The sequence below is a fragment of the Vulpes lagopus genome, chromosome 17 (genome assembly GCF_018345385.1).
Source record: "Vulpes lagopus strain Blue_001 chromosome 17, ASM1834538v1, whole genome shotgun sequence".
Classification (NCBI taxonomy): domain Eukaryota; kingdom Metazoa; phylum Chordata; class Mammalia; order Carnivora; family Canidae; genus Vulpes; species Vulpes lagopus.
In genome coordinates this window covers 35058000-35082633 of record NC_054840.1, presented here as the reverse complement: position 1 = coordinate 35082633, position 24634 = coordinate 35058000, and the positions used below count along the sequence as shown (strand labels likewise).

The following is a 24634-nucleotide window of genomic DNA, read 5'->3' as shown; positions in this document are numbered from 1 at the left end:
TTTTTTTTCATTAGTCTGACCTAGGAGCCGTTTTGTTACTATTTCTTAAAGGCAATGGGTTTTTCTTCTATGTGTTTTTCGTTCTCTGCTTCATTACTATTACCTTTTAAACTCTATTCCTTTTTTCCCTAGATTCCTTCTCAGACATTTAATTTTTAAAATCATTATCAGGCATTTTATTATTATTTATTTAATAATGAAAACATTTAAACTATCTTAATAAGTCTTACAAAAACTAAAGATCTTTAGTACGAAGGGTTTTCCTTTTCAATGACTTTTATTTATTTATTTATTTTAAATTTTTTTTTTTTAATTTATTCATGAGAGACACAGAAACACAGCCAGAGGGAGAAGCAGGCTCCATACAGGAAGACCGACATGGGACTTGATCCCGGGACTCCAGGATCACAGCCCGGGCCGAAGGCAGACACTAAACCGCTGAGCCACCCAGGGATCCCCTCAATGACTTTTAAAACAGATTTTACTTTTGAGTTCCTTTTTATTCCCAGATTGTCCAGCAACATGTATGCCAACTTTCAAGTAATGTTTATGGGATCTGTTTCACTGAATTACTACCAGAGAATTTTGAGTATGGAATCTTTACTTTTTAAAAATTAAGGGTTTTTTTTTGTGTGTGTGTGGCCAAGATCAGGACTGGTTTTGCAAATGTGACACAGACACACAAAGAAATACATACTCTTCAGGTTTACATTTTATATTATTGAATTCCACTGATTCTACTCATTTTATCTATTGGATCCACTGAATTCTGTGACAGAAGATCTGGAAGTCTTTTTTATTATAACCCAGGTAATTTCTAGCCCAAGTATTACTCATTTTTTATACCTTTGACTTTATATTTTTATTTGACATGATATAAAGCAAATACATTTATTAAAAATCTTTTATCATCAAATTGTCATATCTGGTTTTATCCTCAGTGCACAAGCAGGACTAAGCAGATGCAAGTCCGCCTCAGGAACCTGGGGGAGGAGCCCTGCAGGTAGTGGGAAGGGGTGGGACTGTGGCCAACAGTGACAGGAGGTGGAAGGACCCGGGTCTTCTAAGTGGCTGACTGGAATCTGACAGTGCTCCCAGGACTACACTCAGATTCGTATAGAGGAGTTGCTAAAGAGATGATTACAGACTTGGTTTTCAATATTTCCTTATTTTGTGTTCATCAAGAGTCCTTTCCTTTACTTTCTGTAAGAAATTAGAAGTCGGGGCACCTTTGTGGCTCAGTCAGCGGGGCATCCGACTCTTGATTTCAGCTCAGGTCAAGATCTCAGGGTCGTGGGATCATGTGGGATCAAGCCCCACATCAGAGTCAGCTTGGGATTCTCTCTCCCTCTCCCCTGTGCCCCTCCTACATCTCGCTGGCTCAGTCTTTCTTAAAAAAAAAAAAAAAAAGAAAGAAAAAAAAATCTCTCTCCCTCCTGCACACACATGCGCGCACACACACACACACGCTCTCTCTTTCCAAATAAACAAATAAAAAATAAAAACCAATCAAGGTCAACCCCTCACTGAATTCAACATCTCTTCTTAGTGTGTACCCCTGTAGTGACAACAGTGGTTGCCAACTCAACCTCCAAAGATTCTCACTAGATAAACAGCTGTGATAGAAAAGAACACCAATCTAGACAGTAGGTATATCAGCACTTAGTTAGCAAAGAAAATAATAAAAAAAAGGGAAAAGAACCCACAGGAACAAAATACTTAAATAAAAATGTCATCAACTAAAAAGAAGAGAATATTAGATTGAGAAAAATCAACCAGGAAGGAGTTGAAATGGCATTTCTCACCTTCGAGCCCTGCAGATGCACTGCACACATACACACACATACATCATACATGGACCTCATCAGTTATAAACAGTGAACAAGATATACTCTTGTTAAATGAACACAACACCTACATCTGTAATTCTTCCCAAAGTGCCTCATGCATATTTCCAAACTAAATGCTTGCACTTAGGCTAAAGTGGTATTTTTAAAGGATCTAATAATAAGAGTTGTGTCTCTCCAATGTTCATAAACTAATTCAACAGTAAATACAAAACTGAATGCAAGAGCTACAAGCAAGGTCTGATGATTTAGAAATAAAAAACAAACAAACAAACAAACAAACACCTCACCTTTTCCCAGTTGAGAAAGGCTCTCAAACAGTTCCGAACCTCTCCTTTAGCACGTTGCCTGGCAACCAACTGCATTGCCTTATTAATCACCGATTGGGAAATAAATATATCATGCCACATGTTTGCAATGAACAAAGTCAATTTTTCAGACTCTGGAAAATCTATGAGAAAAAAGACAATAAACCTTTATGTCTGACCAAGTGAATAAATTACAAGCTAAGAATACATTTTAATAATTTCTTTTTTCTTTTTTAAGATTTTATTTTATTTTATTCATGAGAGACACAGAGAGAGGCAGGCTCCTCAAAGGGAGGCCGACACAGGACCCGATCCGGGGACTGAGATCATGCCCTGAGCCAAAGGCAGACACCCAACCACTAAGCCACCCAGGCATCCCCACATTTTAATAATTTCACTAGTGCCTTGTAAGGCCTCCTAACACTGAAGGGAGGTGCCTGATGAGGCCTTGCTTCTTTCTCCCACAACTCCTTCCCTTTAGCAAACCCTCCTTAATTAAAATTGAAACATAATAACCAGATATACACCACTGTATTATGAAAAGAGCCAAAGAATTCAAAATGTGAAGTAAAGGCAAACTTAGCTCTTCAGACTTCCACAAACCTAGAACCTTCCCATTTGTGAAGTGTCATTTCAGGCTATTTTTTATGCCTCTGTAAGAACTCACCTGTGAAACACAGAAAAGGCTTTTGATTTGAAGAGATGTTTGTATACATTATGGATGACAGTCTTCTACAGTAAATGTTCTTTCCTACATTTGGCTTTGTTTGTTTGATCGAACTAACCCACATGCAGCTCACATACAGTCTGATGAATTTTGATGAATGAATATGTCCATGTCACCCCCACCACAAGCAATACATAAAATATTTCCATCCTCCCAAATTCCCGTGGTCTAACCCGCCCAGGGCATCACTTCACTGCAGATACAGACAACTCTGATCTGCTCACTGCCACCATAATTTAGCTGCCTTTCCTCAAATGCTTTCAGATAGCACGTGCTCTCTTTTGTCTGGCTCCCTGACTCAGCAAAGTGTTTCTACGACTCACCCATGTTGCCACACATATCTGGAGTCCCTCATGTTGTGTGGCTAACTAGTATTCAACTGACTGATAGCACATATCAATCAGCTGAATGTTCTCCTCTCACCCACTGATGGACGTCTATCTCCAGCTCTGGGCTGCTGCCAATGAAAATGCCATGTCTCAGTACCAGTCTAGGTGAGAGTATGTCTATACTTGGGTTAGCTAAGGGCCTACAAGGGGGATTTCTGGGTCATTCAATAAGTGAATATTTTTGTAAGAAACTGTCAGTGTTTTGCAACATGGCTGTGCCAGGCAAAACAGATTTTTACCCTGTTTGGCATGAAGTCAGGTCTTGTGTTTAAAGAATGGCTATGTCAAAGCAGTAGCTCACTGTGCAATTCTGAGCTGTGATTTCTGAGATCTGGGGTCTGTGTGGTACTATGTCCTCCCACCCCAGGGCCTCTCCACGTGCTGCTTCATTTGCCTGGCATCTTCTCTCTCACTTTCTTGTAGGCACTTATTGGCATCTTCACACCTCAAGTTCAGAAGCCACTGACAAGGAAAGCTTCTCTACCCCAGAGACTCTCACAAGTCCCCTTCCACAGCACAGTCCCTCACACAACAGATCCTCAATGACTACATATAATGCATTTTTTCTGGGGAGACGAGAGAAACAAAATCTTTGCCCTTACAGAGCACACAGTCCAGTGGAGGAGAAACTGCAAACAGAAGGGTTCAGGATACAAGGTAAAGGGGCATAAGCACCATGAAGGAAAAGCCAGGAGGGTGCAGGATAAAAATGACTGTGGGAACCCATGAACTACTGTGAGCCCCGAAATGTGAAGGTCAGCTTCCCCATGGAGAGACCTGCGGCCCATGAGCCTGACAGGAGAGTGGGCTGGTGGCGTTTGATAAGAACAGAACCTCAGTGAGGGCCCAGCAGAGTCCATGCTGCTCACCTTGCTACTGCTCACCTCCAAGGAGCCCCACGTGCACAGTGTCATGCAACCAGCAAACAAAGGCCCCGCTACACAGATGTGTCTGCAACTGGTTCTGGTCGCTGTCCAGGCCTTAATGCCCAGCGTGCACCCTGTGAACTACTATTGAGTCCACCAATGACCGAAAGAATAAACAAAGAAAAGAAGAGGGCAACAGACAGCAGCCTCATTCACAGGTCTGCACACAATGGGCACATTCCATTACATGCTTACAAGCCCTATGAATACCACACTATTAGGATGAAAGACCTTCATCAAGAGAAGACTTTCTGATGTGAAATTAAATGCATTTGTGTATCATTTCCCTGTTTACAAAGGTTTCTACTGAGGATGTGCTTTTACGAAGGATGACTCCCGATCTGACCCATGAGTGGGGATGGAGAGAGGGGAAGGGAGATGGGGATCCCAGGAGAGCCCTCCGTCCACCTCTCTCTGCTCCTCTTTGCGCTCTGGGCTCACTGCTCTATTTTAGGGTTTCTGCCTTTTCCAGCCAGTGACACCGCAGTGTGGTCTGTCACTGACTTTACATTCAGTCCCTTATGCTGTGTGGCCTATCTCTGACTTTTCAGCAGCAGCACTAGGATGAGACAGGCGGTAACGAGAGATACTCAATTATATACACAAGTGGAAACGTATGTGCTGATATGAGGAATTCTCCCATTGAAAACCAGGCACAGTTGGTACAGCTAGGCTCTTCATGTCCTCTAGTAAATGCACAAACATTAACACAATTTTAAAAGATACAGAGCAATGACTTAGCTGCAAATACAGGTCTCCCAGTATAATAATGAGATAAAAAAGCAGTAGTAGATTGCCAATACAGAAACGTCACTATCTAAACGTACCTTCCTTAAGTAGGCTGTAGCAAAACAAGCGAGCTCTCTCCAAGTCCCCAAGTTGCCGACAAATACCCACATACACTCTGCAGAGGGCATGAATGTAATTACGCTCCATAGATATCTTCTGAATTTTTAGTTCTGAGAGAATCGAGTGAAGCAAGCACTCAGCTAAATGCTGGATTGGGAGAAAAAAAAAAAAAAGAAAAGAAAAGGCAATGTACACTGATTTCTTTTGCCTATTAGAGAATAGCTAAAAGCTACAAAATTAGGTATCTATTAGAACCATAAAACATGTACTGTATTAGCAAGTAGAAAGCAGTCACTGTGGCAAGCCACCTGCTTTACTCAGCCCAGTGAGCTTCCCCTCCCCTCCACTGTCCAGGTATGGGGGGGGGGCAAGAGGACCAAAGCAGGAGGCTGCCTGCAGGTGCCAGAGGCCACGTCCAAACACGCCTGCCTGCTTACAGTCGCTGCCACAACTCCAACCAAGTACACACTTTCTTGGTTATAGCCAAAATAATTCTGTGTATGTGTATCACACCCACTCAGATTCTTCTCCCGCTCGTTTTCTGAACTCCAATGTGCCCTATACACATTTATCCTGTTTAGATCTTAAAAGTAATGGGCAACATTCTTCCTACTTAGAAAGAAGGGAATTAAATAATTTGATCCATTTGTTCATATGAAAATAAGTATCTTTTCAAAGCGGTTTGTACTACTCTCTATTCTTTGCCAAAGTAGGTAATCTAAGAAAAATACACACTATTTCTACCATTATGACTCCAAGGATGTGCAGACAACCAATAGAGCAGGATCCATGGGGCACTGAAAATAATTCACACAAGGTGTCGACATACTTGGAAAATATAACCCTGTAGAAGTCCTAATAACCCATGTATGTGGACCTGCACAATCCTCCCACTTTAACTGTCCCTATCTTGAAGCCAGCATCTGTTCCGGTTTCATTGTGACATTCATTAAAGGAGGGACAGGGGAAACCCCAGGCTCTCTTTCTGGAAGACACTCAGACTCCCAAATGTGTATGCACTATTCACGGAAAAGAAAGAATCTGTTATGGGAGAATAATTCCACGCTTTGAAGCAAATAATTTTGAGTCTTTAAACATGCCAGAATTGATGGGAAATATACAACTGTAGTCCTGACAGATACTTTTATGTCTTCAAATTTTAAGCTATTTGATGAATACAAATTATCAAATCGCCAGTGTCTTATCACATCTAAAGTGTACAAGATGCTACCTAGAAACGAAGTATAGATCACATTTGTATGGATAACTGCTGATCTCTGAAATGAAATTTCTGTTCAGGGTAATCTACCACTTTGCTAAAAGCAGACATCCTGCGTCTCAGGACATGCAATTCCTAACGCACTTAAAGAAAGGCAGTCACATACCTTTTTGGTTGTGCTAAATTCATAAACAACTTCCTTTTCTTGATCTCTCATTACGGGCTTTTTGGAGATGTTTCCCACATAGACGTGACTCCGAATGACAGGTAAGAGATCAAAAGACGACTCTGCGATCTTCTTCAGTGCATCAGCTATGGCTTTGTCGTGAGACTCTACAGTTTCTTTTGGGTTTGGAGGCAACTGTGAAACCGTACTGACAGTCAATATAGAACTTTCTTCCTCTGTTGTCATGCCTTCAGCTTGAGAGGGGTTCCTCCGAGGGGGCTTGCTGGCTCCTTCTGCAGGGGCACCCCCCATCTCTGGTTCTGGGGACCCACTGTCCAGCCGCAATCTTTTGGCACTCCTCGGTGTGGAGGTGGACAACGTCCTTTTCACACCTGCATCCTGGCGAGTCCCCCCATCTCTGCACTTATCTTGATGACAGTCACTCCCTGCACTGCCCCCCGTCTTAACAAAGGCGGTCGAGGTCGATGTGATTGCCTTGAATCCTGTTATGGCGCTGACCGGCCCTGGTAAGTTCTTAAGGTCCGCAGGTGTACCTCGAGTAAGCTGGATATTTCCTTTGAGGATGTTGAGGGTGCGGGCCCTAGCAGACAACTCTGGGTACATGGTGTCAAGGATTTTAACGGAGTTTTCCTGGGGTCCGGCCACAGCCGTGTGTGCAGATGCCAAGGTGGGGAGGCGGCCAGGCACAGGGAGAGCGTGCTTTGGGGTGGCGGCACAAAACTGCAAGGGTGACGACAATATCCTCTCGCCCGCTGGTGCGGTGGATGGGGACGGGGATGTGCATGGGGGAGAGGGGCAGCCCGGCTCTTCCGGCAAAGGAGACATCATTGGAGGCACTGGGATTTCACATAAGGGGGACATCTGGCCAATAGGAGAAGTAGGTGAGGAGGGAGAGGAAGCTGCTATCAGAGGAGAAACTGGTTGCGAAGTCCTTGGAGGTGTAGCGACCAAAGGAGCGAGCAAGGGTGGCAGGGGGGGCCCCACCTCTTGCCGGATTTTACTCAGAGTATCAGAACAGTCTGTAGGCGTTGACGTGTCAGCATTGGCTAGGATGGTCTGCGTCTGAGTTCTCGGAGTTTTGGTGTTCTCTCTTTCCCCTGAAAACGACTGAGAACCTTCACTCTGAGTAGTTTCAACTCGGCTTGATGCCAATGCCTTTGCTGGCTTGTTTGACGGCTCTTTATTTGAAATCTTCGATCGATTCTTATTTTTGCTGAATGGCTCTAGTTTTGAGTTAAAGTATGTGTGATCAGATGCAACAGGCTGAGACTCAAAATTCTGATCATAGATTTCAGAACTAATCCTCACACTAGGTTTGACAGGCCTGTTGCGCAAACGACTCTTATCAAAGTTGGTGCTCTGGCTGCTGCTAGAAATCTCCTCTTGGGCACAGGACAGGCTGCTACCGCACTGGGGCTCCTGAAATGGAGGGTCAGGGGGCTCGGTCTCTGGGGACTTCTCTATGGAAGTAATGGAAATGAAGCCAGATCCCAGGCCTCCCCGATCTGGGGAAACAGGGATGTCTTCAGGAGTGTCACACAGTATGACCTGGTCCACATTTGGCATGAGAGCTACCCCATTTATGATGGTCCAGTGGTCCCCCTTCTCAATGACAAGATTCTGATCCTTATTGATCAGAACATTTATAACTTCGGAGGTCACTGTTGATATCTGACACTGAAATGTCGTTTCTGTCCCATCCTCGGCATTGCCCTCGGTGGTCGTCGGCCCTGCCGCAGAGTCAGAATGCTGGGGTGAGGGCTCTGCTGGTTCTGACATAACCTCTGCCCCACCGCAAACTGGGCTGGTGACCTCGGGATCTCCTTTAGGACTGCCCATAGTGATTTTGTTACTCGAGGTGCTGCTGGCAGGTGAACGGCCCTTGCTGGCCATGCCGGCTGGAGGCGACGTACCTGAAGGGTGTGGTGGGAAGCCAGTCGCCTCCTGAGGTGGGGCATGCTCTCTGATAGGGGTAGCCGTCACGCTGTCGTGCATATTTAAGAGCAGTAAACTACCAGCATCTTTGCCAGGAGAGCTCCCACAGCTGGTCTGAAGCTCCTGTCCAATCCTGGTGAGGACCTCGGACAGCGTTTCCAGGGACTGCCGGGTGAGCTGACTTGTGCTCAAGGGACTGTCATCCTCCTCGGATTCAATCCACTCTTCGGAGGTTCCAAGTGTTTCTTCTTCGCAGAGCTGCTTTCTGTATTTTTCTCCTGATAGTTCACCTGTCTTTAAATCTTTGTTCATTTCTTTATGGAGGGTTCCTTTGCTAGAACATTCTGACACAGAGTCCCCTGAGCTATAATCTCTTAACTGACAACTTTCAAGAAACATCACGACCTCTGATGTGGAGAGTCCATCGATCTCTGACAGGGTACTGATGTTGAAATCCTGAAGCGCTGAGGTCAGACACCCCACCTCGACGGAAGGCCTGGGCTCGGCTGTACCAGCACCTGGACCTCCTAAACCTTTTCTGGAGGCAAAGGCCATCCTTTGTTGTCTGTCCCCCATTGCAGCCTCGGGCTCACTCTCCCCCTCACTGCAGCTAGGTGCCTCACTCTCCTCCACTTCTGTGTCGCCGCCTCCTGTCTCCCGAATGCCAGTGTAACACAGGGCCCCAGCGAGGCCACCCAAGGGGACAGCACGTGTCTCTTCATCTTTTCTGAGAATTGTGCATGGAAGAACGGTCCCTGCAGTGCCTGCATCTTGAGAAGCACCACCAGGAGTCTGAGATGGCAGCTCCGGTGGCTCCTTCAGGCTCTGCCGGACACGAGGAGCATCCTCTGGGACAGCCAGGGCCTCCCCACTAGATCTGCCCGGGCCCCCATAGGCTACATTGTCAGCAGGAAAGCTTCTGGACACTGGCACTTCTGCAGCTGGAGGAGGTCCATCTGCATGTGGCTCAGATGAGTCCAGATCTGTGGCATGAAGGAGCAAGCTTTGCTTCCGTGCTGCTTCCTGCACTGAGGCTTCCATCATGATGCTTTGGCTTTGGACTGGGATGTTTTCAGAAGAGAAAGACAGTTTGCTATTTGTGGAACAGTGAGAAATTCCTACTGGTAAAGAATCACTAGGAAAACTGAATGCTAATTTTCTCCATGAGGCAGAAACTTGTGGTGAGGTCCCTTCAGTAGCAGCCACCCCCTGGGCACTCTGTGCCGTGTCCTCTCTTTCTCTGGCACATCCGGCAACAGAGGCTGTGGGAGCAGCCCCAGGACTGGCATGTGCTGCTGTGAAGACAGGCTCAGTCCTCTGCCGTCCCCAGGGCTCCCATCTAGTGCTGGATACCACCTCAGGCCTGGCCTGCTTGGTGATCACTGACACTTGGTTAGGCAACAGAGATGCAGTAGTTCTGAGTGCCGCAGAGTTATTTTCTCCAGCATGTTCATGCCTGGGTGTGGATCCTCTACCTTCTAAGGATGGCACTGCCTTTTGTACCTGATGGTTAGTCTTCTGTTCATGTTCTGACTTAGCTCTCAGCCTTTCTTCCCCACCTCTCCTTAACAGATCAGTATGGTGCCACGAAGGGCTTTTAACAAAACCAAATCCACTCTTGGTCAAGCTGCACTGAGACTCTAGCAATGGTGTGGAATCCGCCCGAGTGAGGGGGAGCTCAGTTCTGGGGCCCTGACTTCCACACTGTGCCTCTTTCATAGCTTTTATAAATACTGACTGTGGAAGCGAACAGACTTTGGGCATGCCTTTCACAACGTTTGTGCACTCGACCTCACTGCTACTCTGATTAAAATTTGATGTTCCCAACTCAGGGCTCAAAGCACACAAGCTATTCTCCAGATGGTTCTCTCTAGCAGGACACTCTGGGGGCTCAGGCTGCAGATCTAGCACATTCAAGGTTTCAGCTTGTAACTTTTGTTCAGAGTGATGCAGTTCCAGGGGGCTAACTTGGGCAGGAATGTGCAGATCATGAGCATACTTGACAGTAGAGGAAGACGGGGAGCCACTGCAGACAGACGATGTTCCCGAGGTAGAAGAGGAAGAAAGCCTGGCGTCAATGCCAAGCCCTGTGGCACCCACCACGTCACTTGTATCGTCCTCTGGTTCAGGTGATGCTCCTAAAACGAACCCTGGAACATCCCTCTCCTTTCCCAGTACTCTACACATTCCCTGCAAATGATCAGAAATGGACATATGATCCGATTCCAGAGGGATATCATTAGTTAGTGTCCACTTAGTAAATTGTGATTTGGGTGATCCTATCATTTCAGATAGTAGGGTTTCTCCTTCAGATTCTGTGAGCTCACTGAATGGCCTCTTGCCAAGTGGGGAAGAACACACGTCAGACTTCTGGGGGGCTGCTCCCCTGCCCTGTGCCCGGCTGCCAGACAACATCTCCACACACACGTTTCTGATAGGTTCGTGAAGTGTGTTCTCTGTCTGCACCGACTTATCCACCTCCTTAACCTCTCTCTGTCTCTGTGCTTCGTCTAAAATGCCTCTTCTCCCACCACTAGTGGATTCAGATGACACCATCCAATGTTTCTCATGAGCTAAGGAGTATGTGGCTGAAGGCTGAAGTGTTGCTGTAAATGTCCCGAACCCAACAGTTGTCACTTCGTTGACTTCCAATGTAGTTAGGGCTTGGCTGGCTTCATGTGATTTCAGCTTTTCCTCCCAGGTACCACTACTTCCTTTACTTTTTCTGGACGAACCAAAATACTGTGATCCAGACGTCTCATCTTCTGAAACAGACTCAGGAGAATTTCTATTATGGGACGATTCGTTATCACTGGAATCTGTATACTCTCCAAAGTAGGTTTCCTTAAAAATGAATAAATTATTCTCATTAGTTAAATATTAATCAAACCAACTAAACATACCCATCTATCAAATGCATTGAAAAAGTAATTCTTGTTAAATACTAATTGAACTGACTCCGCATAACCACCAATTAAATGCATTCCTAAAGAATCCTTTAAAATACATCTGAGGAGAGGGTAGTTCCCCGTCTGAAACCCACTGGTGGGTAGGCAAGGTGCAGTCTGAGCACAAAGTTTCCTTGCCTTTGCCCTGAGTGGTCTACCCGAGTTGCCGTCACTCCGAACGCTCACTCCTCCCACAACAGACCTAGGACTATTCTCCAAAGGGCCAGACATTCCTACTCTCAACAGCAATTCCTCCCCATTTCCTGCATGAAAGGTGTCCAACTCTGGAGGCAGAGCCTCTAGTCCTCCTGCTTCCAGGCCACTCCTCTGCAGGTGTCCAGCTCTAGCCCAGCAGGACTGGCCACCACTTCAGGTGACATCCTGTAGATATCTTGTACCTACAGTTCCTCATGTCTAGGCTGCATCTGGGATGCTCCTACCAAGTGGACAGACTCTGCTTCTTTCAACAGTATGCACACAGACACTGCTCCTTCCCACAGCCTGCTCTCCATCTCTGCTCCAGAAGGCCCCTGGGTAGCCCCTGCGGTCTTGGCAGAAATGCCCCCATTACACAGCCCACCAAAAGAGCTGGCCTCTCCACTGTCTGGCCCTGTTCCATGAGGGAGACAGGGGACTGGTGAGTAACAGTTCATGTACACTTGCTCCTACTAACAAAATGCTTTCCTCCCCTGAGTTCTTGGGCTCCCTCCATTGTCCTGTCACTTGTTTTTGACCTCCTCTCCTCTCCTCCTATGTAGTCACATACAGGTTGACAGGTCCCCAGGATTCCATTTGGAACCTCATTCTCTTCTACACACCTGCACTCAACAACCTCAAGTCCCATGGCATCTGTTACACCCAAACACTACAGCGCTCTTCTGTCCGGGCCCACCAGGGCCTCCTTCTGAGCTCCATGCCCGTGGGTCTACAATCCAACTGTGTGCCCCCTTGGAGGCCCTATGCATACCCTGGATCCACATCTGACACAGCAACCTCCCATCCACGCAGGGTTTCCTTTCTTTGCTACTTTCCAGCATCCCTGACTCCTCCACCTCCCTAACCATCACACTGAAAACCTTGCCAAATGCTGCTCATTCACCCTCAGCATTTCTCAAAAGAGCCCCACCTTCTGAACCCCAGTGCTGTTGCAGGAATGAGGTGTCAAGAACACTAGAAGCTGCTGATTAAGTCGGTGTTTGTTCCCTCTATGCTCTCGCCTCTGCCAGACTATCCCCACTCCCTACTTGATCATACAGCAGCTAAATGGAAACTTGCAATTGAAAATCTATCATTAAGTCCCCTTCTCAGGATCCACCAAGGACTTCCCCCTGCCTTAGAATAAAATAGAAAGTCCTAAGGGACACAGACAGCCCTTGCAGACCTGGTTAAGGGTGGACATTCTCTGGCACAAGCTCATGTCCAGTTGCATGACCCTGTGTAAAAAGCGTCTCCACCTGAAACAGCACTGCCCTCTGAACACTGAGCTGGGTCCTGTCTTCCCAGAGCATCCCTGTTCTCCCTGGCCTCCCTCTAAACCCACCCTCTGGCGTGGGTCCTCTCCAGTAGGTGCGCTTCCCCAGCCTGGCAGTTTCTACCACGGCTGTGCAATCAACTGCTCCCTATCCCGCCCAAATGCCACACAAGATCCAGCCAAGTGGTAACCATGGCCTATGTCAAGGCCCTATGGAATAGAACAGCCATGTCCCCAGGCCCAGCACAGTCCCTGGAATAGAACAGACATGTACTGCTTCCTTAAAGGGAGTGACTCAAAAGAGCAATGCATTTATCTGCTCCTTAAGCCAAAAAGCATACAAACTTGCTTCATCAAGACTAACTTCCTAAGAATTTACAATAAACCATTCTACAAACACACCAAAAGATGATGAATTCATCAAGTGAAAGTAGGGAGTTTGGCCAACATAGGTTAGTGGGCCTGCATGCTACATACATGGATTCCCCATCTCTAGAAAACTCCATGCCCACAAACATACACATAAATCATTCACTGGGTGAGGGGCCAGGCAGTCCTTCCACAGGGGACTTAGAATTGGACTATGGATAAAGACATGCAGAACGCCACCATAACGCAAAGTGAAAATGTCCTATGATCCACATTGATCCAAAGAGCGCTAGCAGGCCCCATTATATTCTCACATTCATCCCCAGTAAAATCTGGCCTGTGTATCACTGAGCAGCACCACTCCCTAGGTATGCCTAACATGTCAGGATTGCCAACTCACGGGTGCGAGCGAAGAAGGTAAAGTGCTCAGGGGTGGTAAGGATACCAGAGGGGGGGATGGCACGGGAGACAAGAGTGGAGGTGGGCGTCTGAAGAAGTCGACTGCAGCCTGGAGATCTTCATCGAAACAGGCATCCCGTTCAGAGAAGTCAGTAATGTCCTCGTCATTCCGGGGCACTGGAAGCTCCGGGTGCCGGCCCTCATTAGAAACGTGGTCATCATGGTGAGCGGGTCCACCAGGCCCCTCTTTCCCCACATGCCTACATGCAGAGAAGTCACCCTCTATCTCCATGGACAGTTCCGCCAGGCATGTCTGCAGAGGTGCAGCTTTCAGAGGCCTGCTGCCCGCTGGAGGGGGTGCATCATCGTCCTGGGACTCCGTGGGCCCGGGGGTCTCTTTGGCAGGTTTCTCTATAGAAGAGAAAAGTAAATACCAAACATCCAGAATATCGAGAAAACTTAAAAAAAATATTCGAACTGTTCAATATGCTTGCTTTATTGAATAAATCCAAATAAGCAGAAACATTTTTGAAGAGGCAACCAATCCCTTCCTACAGATTATCCTGTAAGGCCTGAACACACTTCCTGTAGGTTCACCTCCCTCATAACAAGCAGGACAGGAAGGCAGACAGGCAGATGGAGGTGAGGCCTGGGGCCCAGGGGCAGCAAGGCACAGGGACAGAAAAGCATGGCGATGGTGGGAACAGGCTTGCACAGCATGCTCCTTCTGTCAGCAACTATCTGTCCATACAACCAGCAGCATTAGGAGACACAGCTTTGTGCAGAGCCTGACAGGGAACACAATTTCCTCTGTCTGAAAAGCAATCAAACATCAGTCAATGTTAAGCCTACCCAATAACCATACTCGTACAATGCTCAAATTATGGGACTCAACGCAAGTCACGCACAACCTCTGTATTACCAAGCAATACGAAAACTACTGGAAAAAGCCAGTGGTCGGGGGGCGGGGGGAAGGGGTGTCTCAATTTTGGTGAACTGCAATGGTGTGAATTGTCAGTGAAGATATTTGGGTCCTGGGAAATAACTGGAAATGACCATTTGTCACACCTGAAAGCTTCAAAAATATGTTTTACATAAGGACTCAAGACTCCCTGATGACATGACTGACAACTGGGCCTGAAATATCTTGCAGAGGCAGAAAGAAGTTCTCAAAACAGGTTGAGGTATGCCTCAAGGGCCCAGGAGTCAACCTGAAGACGGTGCCAATAACCAAAGCTGGACCAATCTAAATGATGAAATAAAGAATGGTAGTTATGAATTATAATGCACAAAAGAAAGAACTCCAATTAATTAATGTAGAAGGAATGAGAGAAATACAAAAATCACTATTAGACTAAGTAGTAATCATGGCACACAGGCTTTGTCAGTGGCTGCTAAAATCAGTGGGCTAGATCAGGAGAGAGAGAGACTATGCGCAATATCCAAGAGTCCCTCTCAAGATAATTCATGGTAATGTTAACGATGAAGCCACCAGGCAGACACCGCCTGGAACAAGCAGTCCCACCGCCACCTCGTGTCATCATCCGTCCCCCCAAACCGCTCCCAGAGCAGAGCACAAGGGCATTACTGTGGAGTTCTCGCTGTAAATACAGTCTTCACCTAAATGAGAAAACAGCACACCAGCCAAAACTGACAGGCTTCCTACAAAACTTCCTCTCTGCAAAGTGGGAAAGACATGGGACAAAGTGACACAGAGGAACTGCCAAACTGGGGGCGCGACATGCAACAGGGGGTCCAGGGAATCACACACAACTGGAGACAGCCACGTGAGTTTTGGCTTGGTTAACAGTCTTATGCCAAGGGTTAAATCCAGGGGAATCTAGATGAGAAGTCTAAGGGAATTCTCTGCAATGTTTTTTGTAAAATTTCTCATATAAAAACAAAAAAAATTTTTTTTAAAGTATGTTTTAAGATTGAAGATTTCAAAGATGTCATGTTTTTTTCCTTTCTACTTGAAAAAGTTAACATTATGCAATACGCTTATCCCTCAAAATAGTTTGTTTTAAATAAAAACATGAAATTACTAAATGGAAAGCCTTTTTCATACCTTGAACAACATGAAGCGCTCAGGATAAATATGACTACTAAGGCACTGAAGCGGGCTAAGAGAAGCCCAGGCTGCTTCTCCCTGAACAGACCAATACACAGGCTGTGAGCGCAGAGGCTGGCTCAGGAGACGCAGGCACCCCCTACCCCCTGCCTGGATCAACAGTGCCCCATGCAGCACGTGACAATTGACCCAACAGACCTCTCCACATCACAAAACTTCATGAGCTCTCAGTCAAGCACAAGTGAGAATCAGCAACTTGCCTGGTAACAGTTTTCTGAGGAAACTCTGCCTTCAGAAGCCTATGGGAAAAACCGGTACACATCTCTACAGATTTAGATTCTTAATGATCTGTGAATTCAATGCAGCTTATCATAAGAAACCAGTTACGTGGAAAAAAAAAAAAAAAAAAAGTAAGGAGCACTTTGATATCTTATGCAGGACAGCAAGACAGCTAGCTACCTTTCCCTATCCACTCTGGGGGACTAACATCGATTTCCAAATCTTAAATTCCCAGTAGAGTATAACTGAGAGCACAACAGAAGGTGCCACACCTCTTCCTACAGACCAAGAGAGCCCACAGATGAAGTCAAATCTGAAAATGTGTCAGCGGATGGTGCTGCAGAGTAATAACCTGACGTGACAGCATGAAAGGAAACCGTTTCTTATGGGACAACACCAGTGTTCTTCAGGAGACCGTGAACGTGCAGTAGATCGGCTGCCAAGAGTTCAACCAAAGGAACGAGGAAGTTACAGAAGTAACTTCAGCCAGGATGGATGAATGATGGGTGGATGACACTTATTAAATGATTCAGAAAACATCAAAAGCCTCCCATCCTCTGCGTGTTCCTGCCCCACATGCCCCACTGTGAGTCTCACCAGCTTCTTCACATGTCCTCTGATGAAACCTGCACTTGCGGAAGAGACTAGAAGCCAGCTGAAGGGAAAGAAGCCCTGTAACTGAAAGTACTCGTTCTAGTTTACTTTACTCTTTCAACGTCAGATTCAGGACACAGGAGAAGCTAGAGGTATATAATGCCCCTGGTAAGCATTTCTACTTTCATGCATGAAATGTTCTTCTTGAAGCTTCTCTCTCACCTATGACACATCTGCTGCCTTCGCCAGGTAGTCTGTGTGTGGTATTGATGCAGAGCCAGAGTTCCTTCAGGAGTAGTTTTACCTTTCCTATGAAAGAGAGTAAGATATTAAAGACATGCCATTTAGCTCGATCTACACACAAGGACAAAACATACACCTGAGAAATCAGGACTTCTGAGGGGCTGGGCAGACAGCTAGGCACTGAGGCTTCTTCCCCAAATTCAAGCACCATCTGTAACTAGCTAAGCTGTGGATGGGAAGGCCTGAGAGGCTCCAGCTGAACACTCCAGGCTGAACATGGGCTTGTTTTTGTTTAGTTTTGTTTTTTTCCCAGGGGTGAGGGGACTAGGAGGGCCCAGGACTCAAAAGACCAAATCTACTTGCTGGTCAAGGTCTTTATCATCTTTTTGTATGTATGAACTAACACCCATCCTTGGCACTTTCTAAAGAAAGTGGTTAAGAGATGAGGGACAGAAGCACCAATATAATGACCGATATAAAAGATGCTATGCTGGCTCTGTGTTTACAACGAACAACAGCAGAGAGGCACACTTCAGTAACATGAGGGTGTCAGAAAACCCGTCAGAATTGACCATGCTGGGGTGCCTGGCTGGCTCAGCCAGTAGAGCGTGTAACTAGTGATCTGGCGGTTGTAAGTTCAAGCCCCACAGTGGGTGCAGAGACAACTTTTAAAATCTTAAGGAAAAAAAAAAAATAAAAAGGAATTGGCCGTGCTGTAACTAACCTGGGGATTTTGTGGATAATAGAAAATCCGTAATAGTCTTAAAGGGTAACAGGGAGGGACACAAAAATATGGGTGTATAAACACTTAGAAAGGAAGAGACCATCACACAAATGAGCAGACATGGAGAAACACATACTTTTAGAAGGAAAGTGAAAGCACTGGAATTTTTATAAATTTTCAAAGGGGTCAGGATTCCTACAATAGTTAAGAATCATTGGTTCAGGTTGAAAGGTACACATTTCTACAGATCTGGATCCTCAATAATCTGTGAATTCAGATTGTCGTAACTAAGACAGACCTAATAAAGTTCATATAATATTAAGAATATGATACTATGGTTTTAAAGTGAGCTTAACATTTATATATATATACTATATGTATAATATACATATATGTAATATATATAATATACATATATATAATATATATATTCCCTAAAATCTCCCAGAATAAAAAAATATTCATAAAAATTTAAGTATGACTAGCTTGTGGTCAAAAGTGCATGAAAAGACCAGCCATACTAATAAAAATTCAACTAAAAATAAGCTTTAAGTATTAGGTAATTTCAGGCCATCTCCAGTTCTATTACAGTTTCCTTGCCGTTCTACTTAGCCTGAAGCATTTGTTGAAAATACTGAAATCTTTAATCCAGTTCTAGAAAGGATAAAAGACCAACCTTTTAACCCAAAATATCTCTAGGAACTCAACTCTGAAATAGGTCAGCCCTATTTAGGCTGGCAAACTCATCACTACAAAGAGCAAACCAGGATAAATGGTGAGGAGGACATAGTAACAGGCAAGCTCTCCTGAGACCAATCAGCTTCTGACTGTCACTGTGTATGAGGCACATCCATTCTTGAGATCCAAAATTCTATGATCAAGTAACTTATCTACATTGTGATTTAACCTACCCAAAAGCCTGCTTCCAAATACTGTAATCCCCTTTGCTTAAATGACCTGACCAGGATCCCTGCTTATTACGTATACCCAAAGCAGCAAACAAGGAACCTTAAAAAAAAAGAGAGAAAGTTACTTTTCTATTCCTATGGAGGCTGTTAAGCAGAGCTATGCCTATTTTAACTGAGTACTCGTTCACTACTTCTAATCTGACAAATCAAAACAAAACTTTCCATTCCCAGTAGAGCTGGAAAAAACCCTTACAGGGGCTTCATTACTTGGCTGTGAAGAGAAAAGCTCATTAAGTCAAACTGCACGTCTTTCCCCAATCCTATAAAATCCTGTCTATATCAGAATCTTAGGCCTCCGCGTTTCTGTACTTGTGCTCCACTGATTTGTTAAGTACCACACAAACAGCATGCTTTCACCATACCGTCACAATTATGTTTTACCATCTGTGTGGGCAGGAGCTTTGCTCAGGTTTTTCCTTTCCAAAAACTTGATTATTCTGAGTATCTATTCTATCCTGATAAGCTTTTGCCATCTGCTTGTCCTTTCCTGTATAAAACACCGGCAGGATTTGAGTAAGACTGAACTCCATAAATATATGTGGGGGAAACTCCCATCTTTTACACTACGAGCCTCTGATCCAGGAACAGTGTTCATTTACATGTTCTGGTCTTTCATGCTCTTCAGGAGCTTTACAGGCTTCCTCACAAAGGCCCAGCACACTGCTTGTAGCTTTTTTCTCTGCCTAGACATGATGGTTCTGTCACCTAATGGGCTGTTCTCACCCAGACCCTATTCTGATAGGTTAATAATGGCACACTGGGTGTACTCACAGTATGTAACACCACTCTACCAAACTCCTGTACCTATTTTCCAGTTGAGTCTATAAAGACAGTCTCATCATTTGAAACTGGACAATTTTGACTCTTCCTTATCAGTATTTACAGCTCCTGCTATTTTGTGTTGGCTCTGCTGTACTGCGTAGGGCTCCCAGCGCATACAGAATGGAGGTAACAAAAAGCATGTGTGCCTGCTTCTGAGTCATGACTAGGCTTTTCAGCTTTCACCTTTCTCAATTTCAAAATGTGAAATAAATAAATAAATAAACGTGTTTTTCTATTACCTCACCCAATATTTTGTTTTTTTATGAGGCACTGGTGCTGAATTGAGATGATCATGTTTTTCTCTTAACCAGTGGTTGTGGTTTTCGTGAGATAAATCCCTACATCATAATGTGTCTGTGTTCTCTATTACTACAAGACTAGAGTTTTCCAAATTCCATTTGGTATCTTTGCAACTATATATTCCTAAGTGACAGCGCTCTGAGTCCTGAGGGTGTGCATGTGTCACACTTAGCTGGCTCTGGGGCCACTTGCGCTTGAGACAATGACATGGAATTGTTCTAAGACAAAATAACAATAAAGACTTTAGTTTTATTCACCACAGCCCTTACAGAACTCATGTGTAAGTCCTACAGATCTTGAATGGTGTTAGATCTTTATTAAAATTTCTTCTATGTTACTTTAATGTTCAGGTTTCCAACAACTACCCCAAGCCAGTCTGAGCATGTTTTCCTTGAAAATGGTCCATTTCACAAACATGGTCAGATCTGAACATGTGAATTCGGAAATTCTCGCACTGTGGCTTTTCCCTAAGCTTCCTCAGTCATGGTGCTTCTGTGCTTCTGTTCCTTCTTTCTTGATCAGACTTACTGAAAGGCTGTCGGTCGCAACAGCCCTGCAAAGATCCCGCTGTTTGTTTTAATGGGCCAAGATCAACTGCTTTGTCTATTTCATTAACTTAGGTTTTCTTCTTCATCAATCCGTTCTTCCCACTTTTCCCCAGTTCCTGTTGCATATTCCTACTTTCCTGGCATTCCATTTCTATAGTTCTCCCTTTCTAAAATAATCACATAAGACCATTCATGCTTATGAATTCCATACTCTCAGAATCTCAGAGATTTCAATACTGCCCTAAGGTCGATTATTTCAGTTTTTATGTTCTCTCCTATCCAAGAGGAGTTGGTTTGTGTTAATGCATGATCACTTACCAGACGGGTTTGGAAAGTTGTTAAGTTTTGGGGAAAGGGGAGAAGACAATCTTATTAATATCTTATTAAATTTCATAATCTTAATAATGTATTAGGCTGGAGTTTCTGTTGTCTAGTAGAGAGGCAGCTTTCATATATGTCTGAAAGTATTTTAGAGAATTCTAGGTTTATGATTTCGAAGAGTTAGATGTAAATCATCAATCCTGAAATCACAAATCCAATTCTACCTATTTTATCTGCTTTTATAAATCGCGGCCTTTAAGAAACATACTAAAGTCTCTCATGGAAACAATAGGACTATTCTAGAATTTCTAAGCATTTTACCTGACAGTTTCATGCTTTATGTCTATGACAGTAGCATCTTTATAGTGAATCGTACCTTTAATCAACCTGGATATTTCCTTTTTAATTCATGTATATTCACTTCTAGGCTTGCATTACTTTTTGCCTAGTTACCGCTTTCAAGTTAGCATTTGCTCAAAATTTCTCTATCCATCTCTCTACAATCTTTCCACCTCATTTAATTTTAAAAATGCTTCCTACTAACATGCCAGAAATGAAGATTGTACACAAAAACCAGGTACAACACCTGAAAGGCCTTTCTAATATAAATATTATGTGTGTGTCCTGCTCTGAGAAGTGTCCTTTACACATTTCTTGCTGATCTTCTCTTCTTAGGACTCTGTCCTAAGGGTGATCTTGATGGGTGATCACCGTGACATCTACGATTTTGTTTTTCATACTTGAGAACCCCACTGGGTCAATTTCATAGCAGCAGCTGATGCTCTAAGGACACTAACTCTATTCTTAGCACTTTCTTCCATCCCATTCATGATTTAATACCATTTCTTCAGGGTTTTTCTCCTTGAGCTGGTGCCTTTCTTTCTCATGGCTGCTGCTTCTCAGTCTTCTACAAAAGGTTGAAGCAGCACACCTTTGAGAGCCATGTATACTTCTTTATCCTACATTCCTCTGACAATAAATGAAGGTTCTCATTTCATGGACCTATAGGACCCTGCCTTTGGAGGGAAGGGATGCAGAGTGAGGCAGTTTTGAGGATTTACACAGAGAATGTAGCATCTCATTTTCTTCAAAGAGGAGTGGCTATCCTTCAAAGCAGCCGTAACTACCCAATTTTCTGATTTTCTTATATCCACACTCATTCAGTGCCTCCTATGTTGTAAATGATACTTCACAGGACTAAATTTTGGGCCACAACGTGTGGACAAATGCCAGAAGCTGTTTCTGAAGGCTACACATTCTTCACTCTGAATCCGATACCTGGCAGACCACAAATGTCCTGCTCCATCTCCCACTCCCTATGCCTTTGATTTGAAAAAAAAATGTAGGGCTTCTACAATCAAACTTGCTTTCTGAGGCCTGCTATTTTCTCTGTAATTGTGGGTTTCATCACCTACTGATACCAACTGCTTTACAGGTTCTTCCACTGACAGTAAACTTTTTAACTCTAAAGGAGAATATTTCTTTTATTTACTGTCATCTCTCATGGAATTTAGAAGGAAAGGCAAGTGTGTCATTCAGGTGGCCTTTTGAAAAAGTGCAGTAAACCCAGTACACTTTCTAACTTGTTAATTTCTTTCAGAAGTACACATGAGCTTTGAACATGGGGTCAAGGGCACTGATGCCCTACACCACTGAAAATCTAAATGCAACTGAGACTCCCTTAAAACCTAGTTACTAACAGCCCAGTGTGAACCAGAAGCTCTCCTGATAGGCAATAGTATCTTATACATTATGTGGATCATATATTATATTCTTACAACGAAGTAAGCTAGAAGAAAGAAAATGTTGTTAAAAAACGATAAGGAAGAGAAAATACATTCACAGTACTGCACACTGTATTTCTAAAAGCAAACAAACAAAAAACCCACATAGAAGTGGATTTGCGTGCAGTTCAAACCAGTGCTGCTAAAGGGTCACCTGTATCATGAGAGAAAAGTGTTAAAGATATATCTAGGCATTAGGAATTAAATCCCCCAAGGTCCACAGGTGAATAATTAACAAGTTCCCAGGGGATCCCTGGGTGGCTCAGCGGTTTAGCGCCTGCCTTTGGCACAGGGCTTGATCCTGGAGTCCTGGGATCAAGTCCCACATCGGGCTCTCGGCATGGAGCCTGCTTCTCCCTCTGCCTATGTCTCTGCCATTCTCTCTCTCTCTCTCTCACATAAATAACTAGATAGATAGATAGATAGATAGATAGATAGATAGATAGATCTTTAAAAAAAAAAAAAAATAACAAGTTCCCAAAGACTTCACACCCTTATCTGGAAGAAGTTAAATGTATGGGAGACACTACCCACCCAAGCTAAGGGTAGATAAAACAGAATGCCAGGATAGAGAGCAACCATGGGGACATGGTGGGAGGGTTCAGTTTTAAATAGTATGGTTTGAGAACAGTCAAATCCTAAAACAAATCCATCATTCCAAAAGAGAAGATGATGAAAGCAGCAGCTGACTGTGGCTGGGAGAGCCAAGCTGGGTGAGCCCTCCACTCCTCTGGGCAGCTACCTACAACTCAGAGCCTGGCTCTACACACAGGCAACTGAGAAGAGTGCTGAAGCACATGTAACTATGTGGTAGCCACAGTCCCAGGCAAGGGAAACATGGTAACTATTAAAGCCTTGAACCCAGGGAATGGTGATCTTGTTCTCAATTAAAAACCAAAGTAAAGGATGAAGAGACAAGGTAAAGGAGGCTTCTGAAAAGACACTATATTCTTGTGGGAAGGACGCAAGTGGTTTTAGTAGTCTTCTCCATTTAGAGGAGAAATAATACATCAGTGACATGAAAATATCATTATTTACTTATTTATCATTTTAATTCCATCTCTACCAGGAAAGTGTGAGATATAAGTAGAGCAGAAATCCATAGTCTTCTTTTTAAGAATGAAGAACAAAACACAGAGAAGTAAACGGTCAAGGATCACACAACTAATAAAGAGAAATATTATAGGAAAAACTTCAATTTCTCAGCATCCGGTGTTATATCTCCTTACCTATGATAACACTCTGCTGCTAAAATGAAGACTGAAATGTCTGTGATTACCCTTGCTCCAAGACTACTGTCTTACTATCCTTTATAACGCTTGGCCTTCCCTAAATTCTTCTGTCCAAAAATACACTATAGGGTCTTGACTCCAGCTTTCCTGCCTGACCTTAATAATTTTTATGTATTTCACACCTAAGAAATTTTACAGATTAATTTGGCAAATTGTAATCTAATAAAAAACTATACTTATTTATTTTAAAGTATGGAAATTATATCACAGGCTAGTCTTCCTTTCCCAAACAATACTGCTTTTCGATGCTTTCATTCACTGGATTATTTGATCAGAGAACACATACAATAGATCTGACAAAGACATAAAATGGGATAGGACTTCTCCAACACAAACATCTGCTAAACCCTAGAACTTCTGCAATTACAGGTAAGAGCGACAAACAACTTCCCAAGCCCCTGAAAGCAATGCACAGAAATTAAAAAGGAATCTGTGATATACTCACTTTTATCTATGCTTCCATAGGAATCACTTGAAATTTGTGTTCCAATATGTCTCAACTCTAAAACATGGGAAAAACAGTTAATAAAGAATATTACATGTCAAAACAGAATTTTTAAGTAACCAGTAAGTGAATACTCACCCTTTTCATTTTTCTGTTTAGAAAATTCGTCGAGTCGTTCCTGTGAAAACAAAGTGCTGATGGTATTTGTAAGGGGCAGGGAGGACAGATGCCCCATACACAGTAAGGGGGGCAGCCCAGCGGTGGCACAGACCACTGTCACCAGGTGGCCCCGTTCCTGACTCCTGCCTGAGGAGGATGCCAAGGGGGCCAGGAGCGTCACCTGGGTGGACACTATTATCTATTACCTGGGTCTTCTTAAATTCCTTTTCAAGTATTTTCTTTTCATTCCTCAGCTGCTTGAAGTCCTGTGTTTGCTTGACAGCAGCCTCTTTAAAGAGCACAGTGAAGAAAGACAACAATTTAACAATTTACCAACTTTAGTTACCATGAATGAAATACTCCATAAATCATCTAAGGAGAGTTTTTCTCATTTCATAAAACTTTGAAACAAATCTTGTAAAAAGTTACTGTTCCTTCAATACTTCCTCAGTCAGGGACAAATGCAGGAACACTTTGTTTAAACTGTTATCTATAAAACCACAGACTTGG

The 24634-nt window shown here is 44.0% G+C and overlaps 1 protein-coding gene across 2 annotated transcripts in view; it reads right to left on the bottom strand.

Annotated features, from left to right (window-relative positions):
• ICE1 (interactor of little elongation complex ELL subunit 1) overlaps positions 1–24634 on the bottom strand; it is a 64183-nt gene that overhangs the window by 17829 nt on the left and 21720 nt on the right. The window contains exons 8-15 of one of the 2 annotated variants that reach the window (XM_041731720.1): positions 24331–24413; positions 24104–24143; positions 23966–24022; positions 16741–16827; positions 13576–13985; positions 6432–11231; positions 5025–5193; positions 2138–2298 (exon numbers count right to left, since the gene is read on the bottom strand). In XM_041731720.1, coding sequence (XP_041587654.1) covers positions 2138–2298; positions 5025–5193; positions 6432–11231; positions 13576–13985; positions 16741–16827; positions 23966–24022; positions 24104–24143; positions 24331–24413 — 5807 coding nt within the window. The remainder of the gene's footprint in view (positions 1–2137; positions 2299–5024; positions 5194–6431; positions 11232–13575; positions 13986–16740; positions 16828–23965; positions 24023–24103; positions 24144–24330; positions 24414–24634) is intronic. The other variant, XM_041731721.1, reaches the window with a different exon arrangement.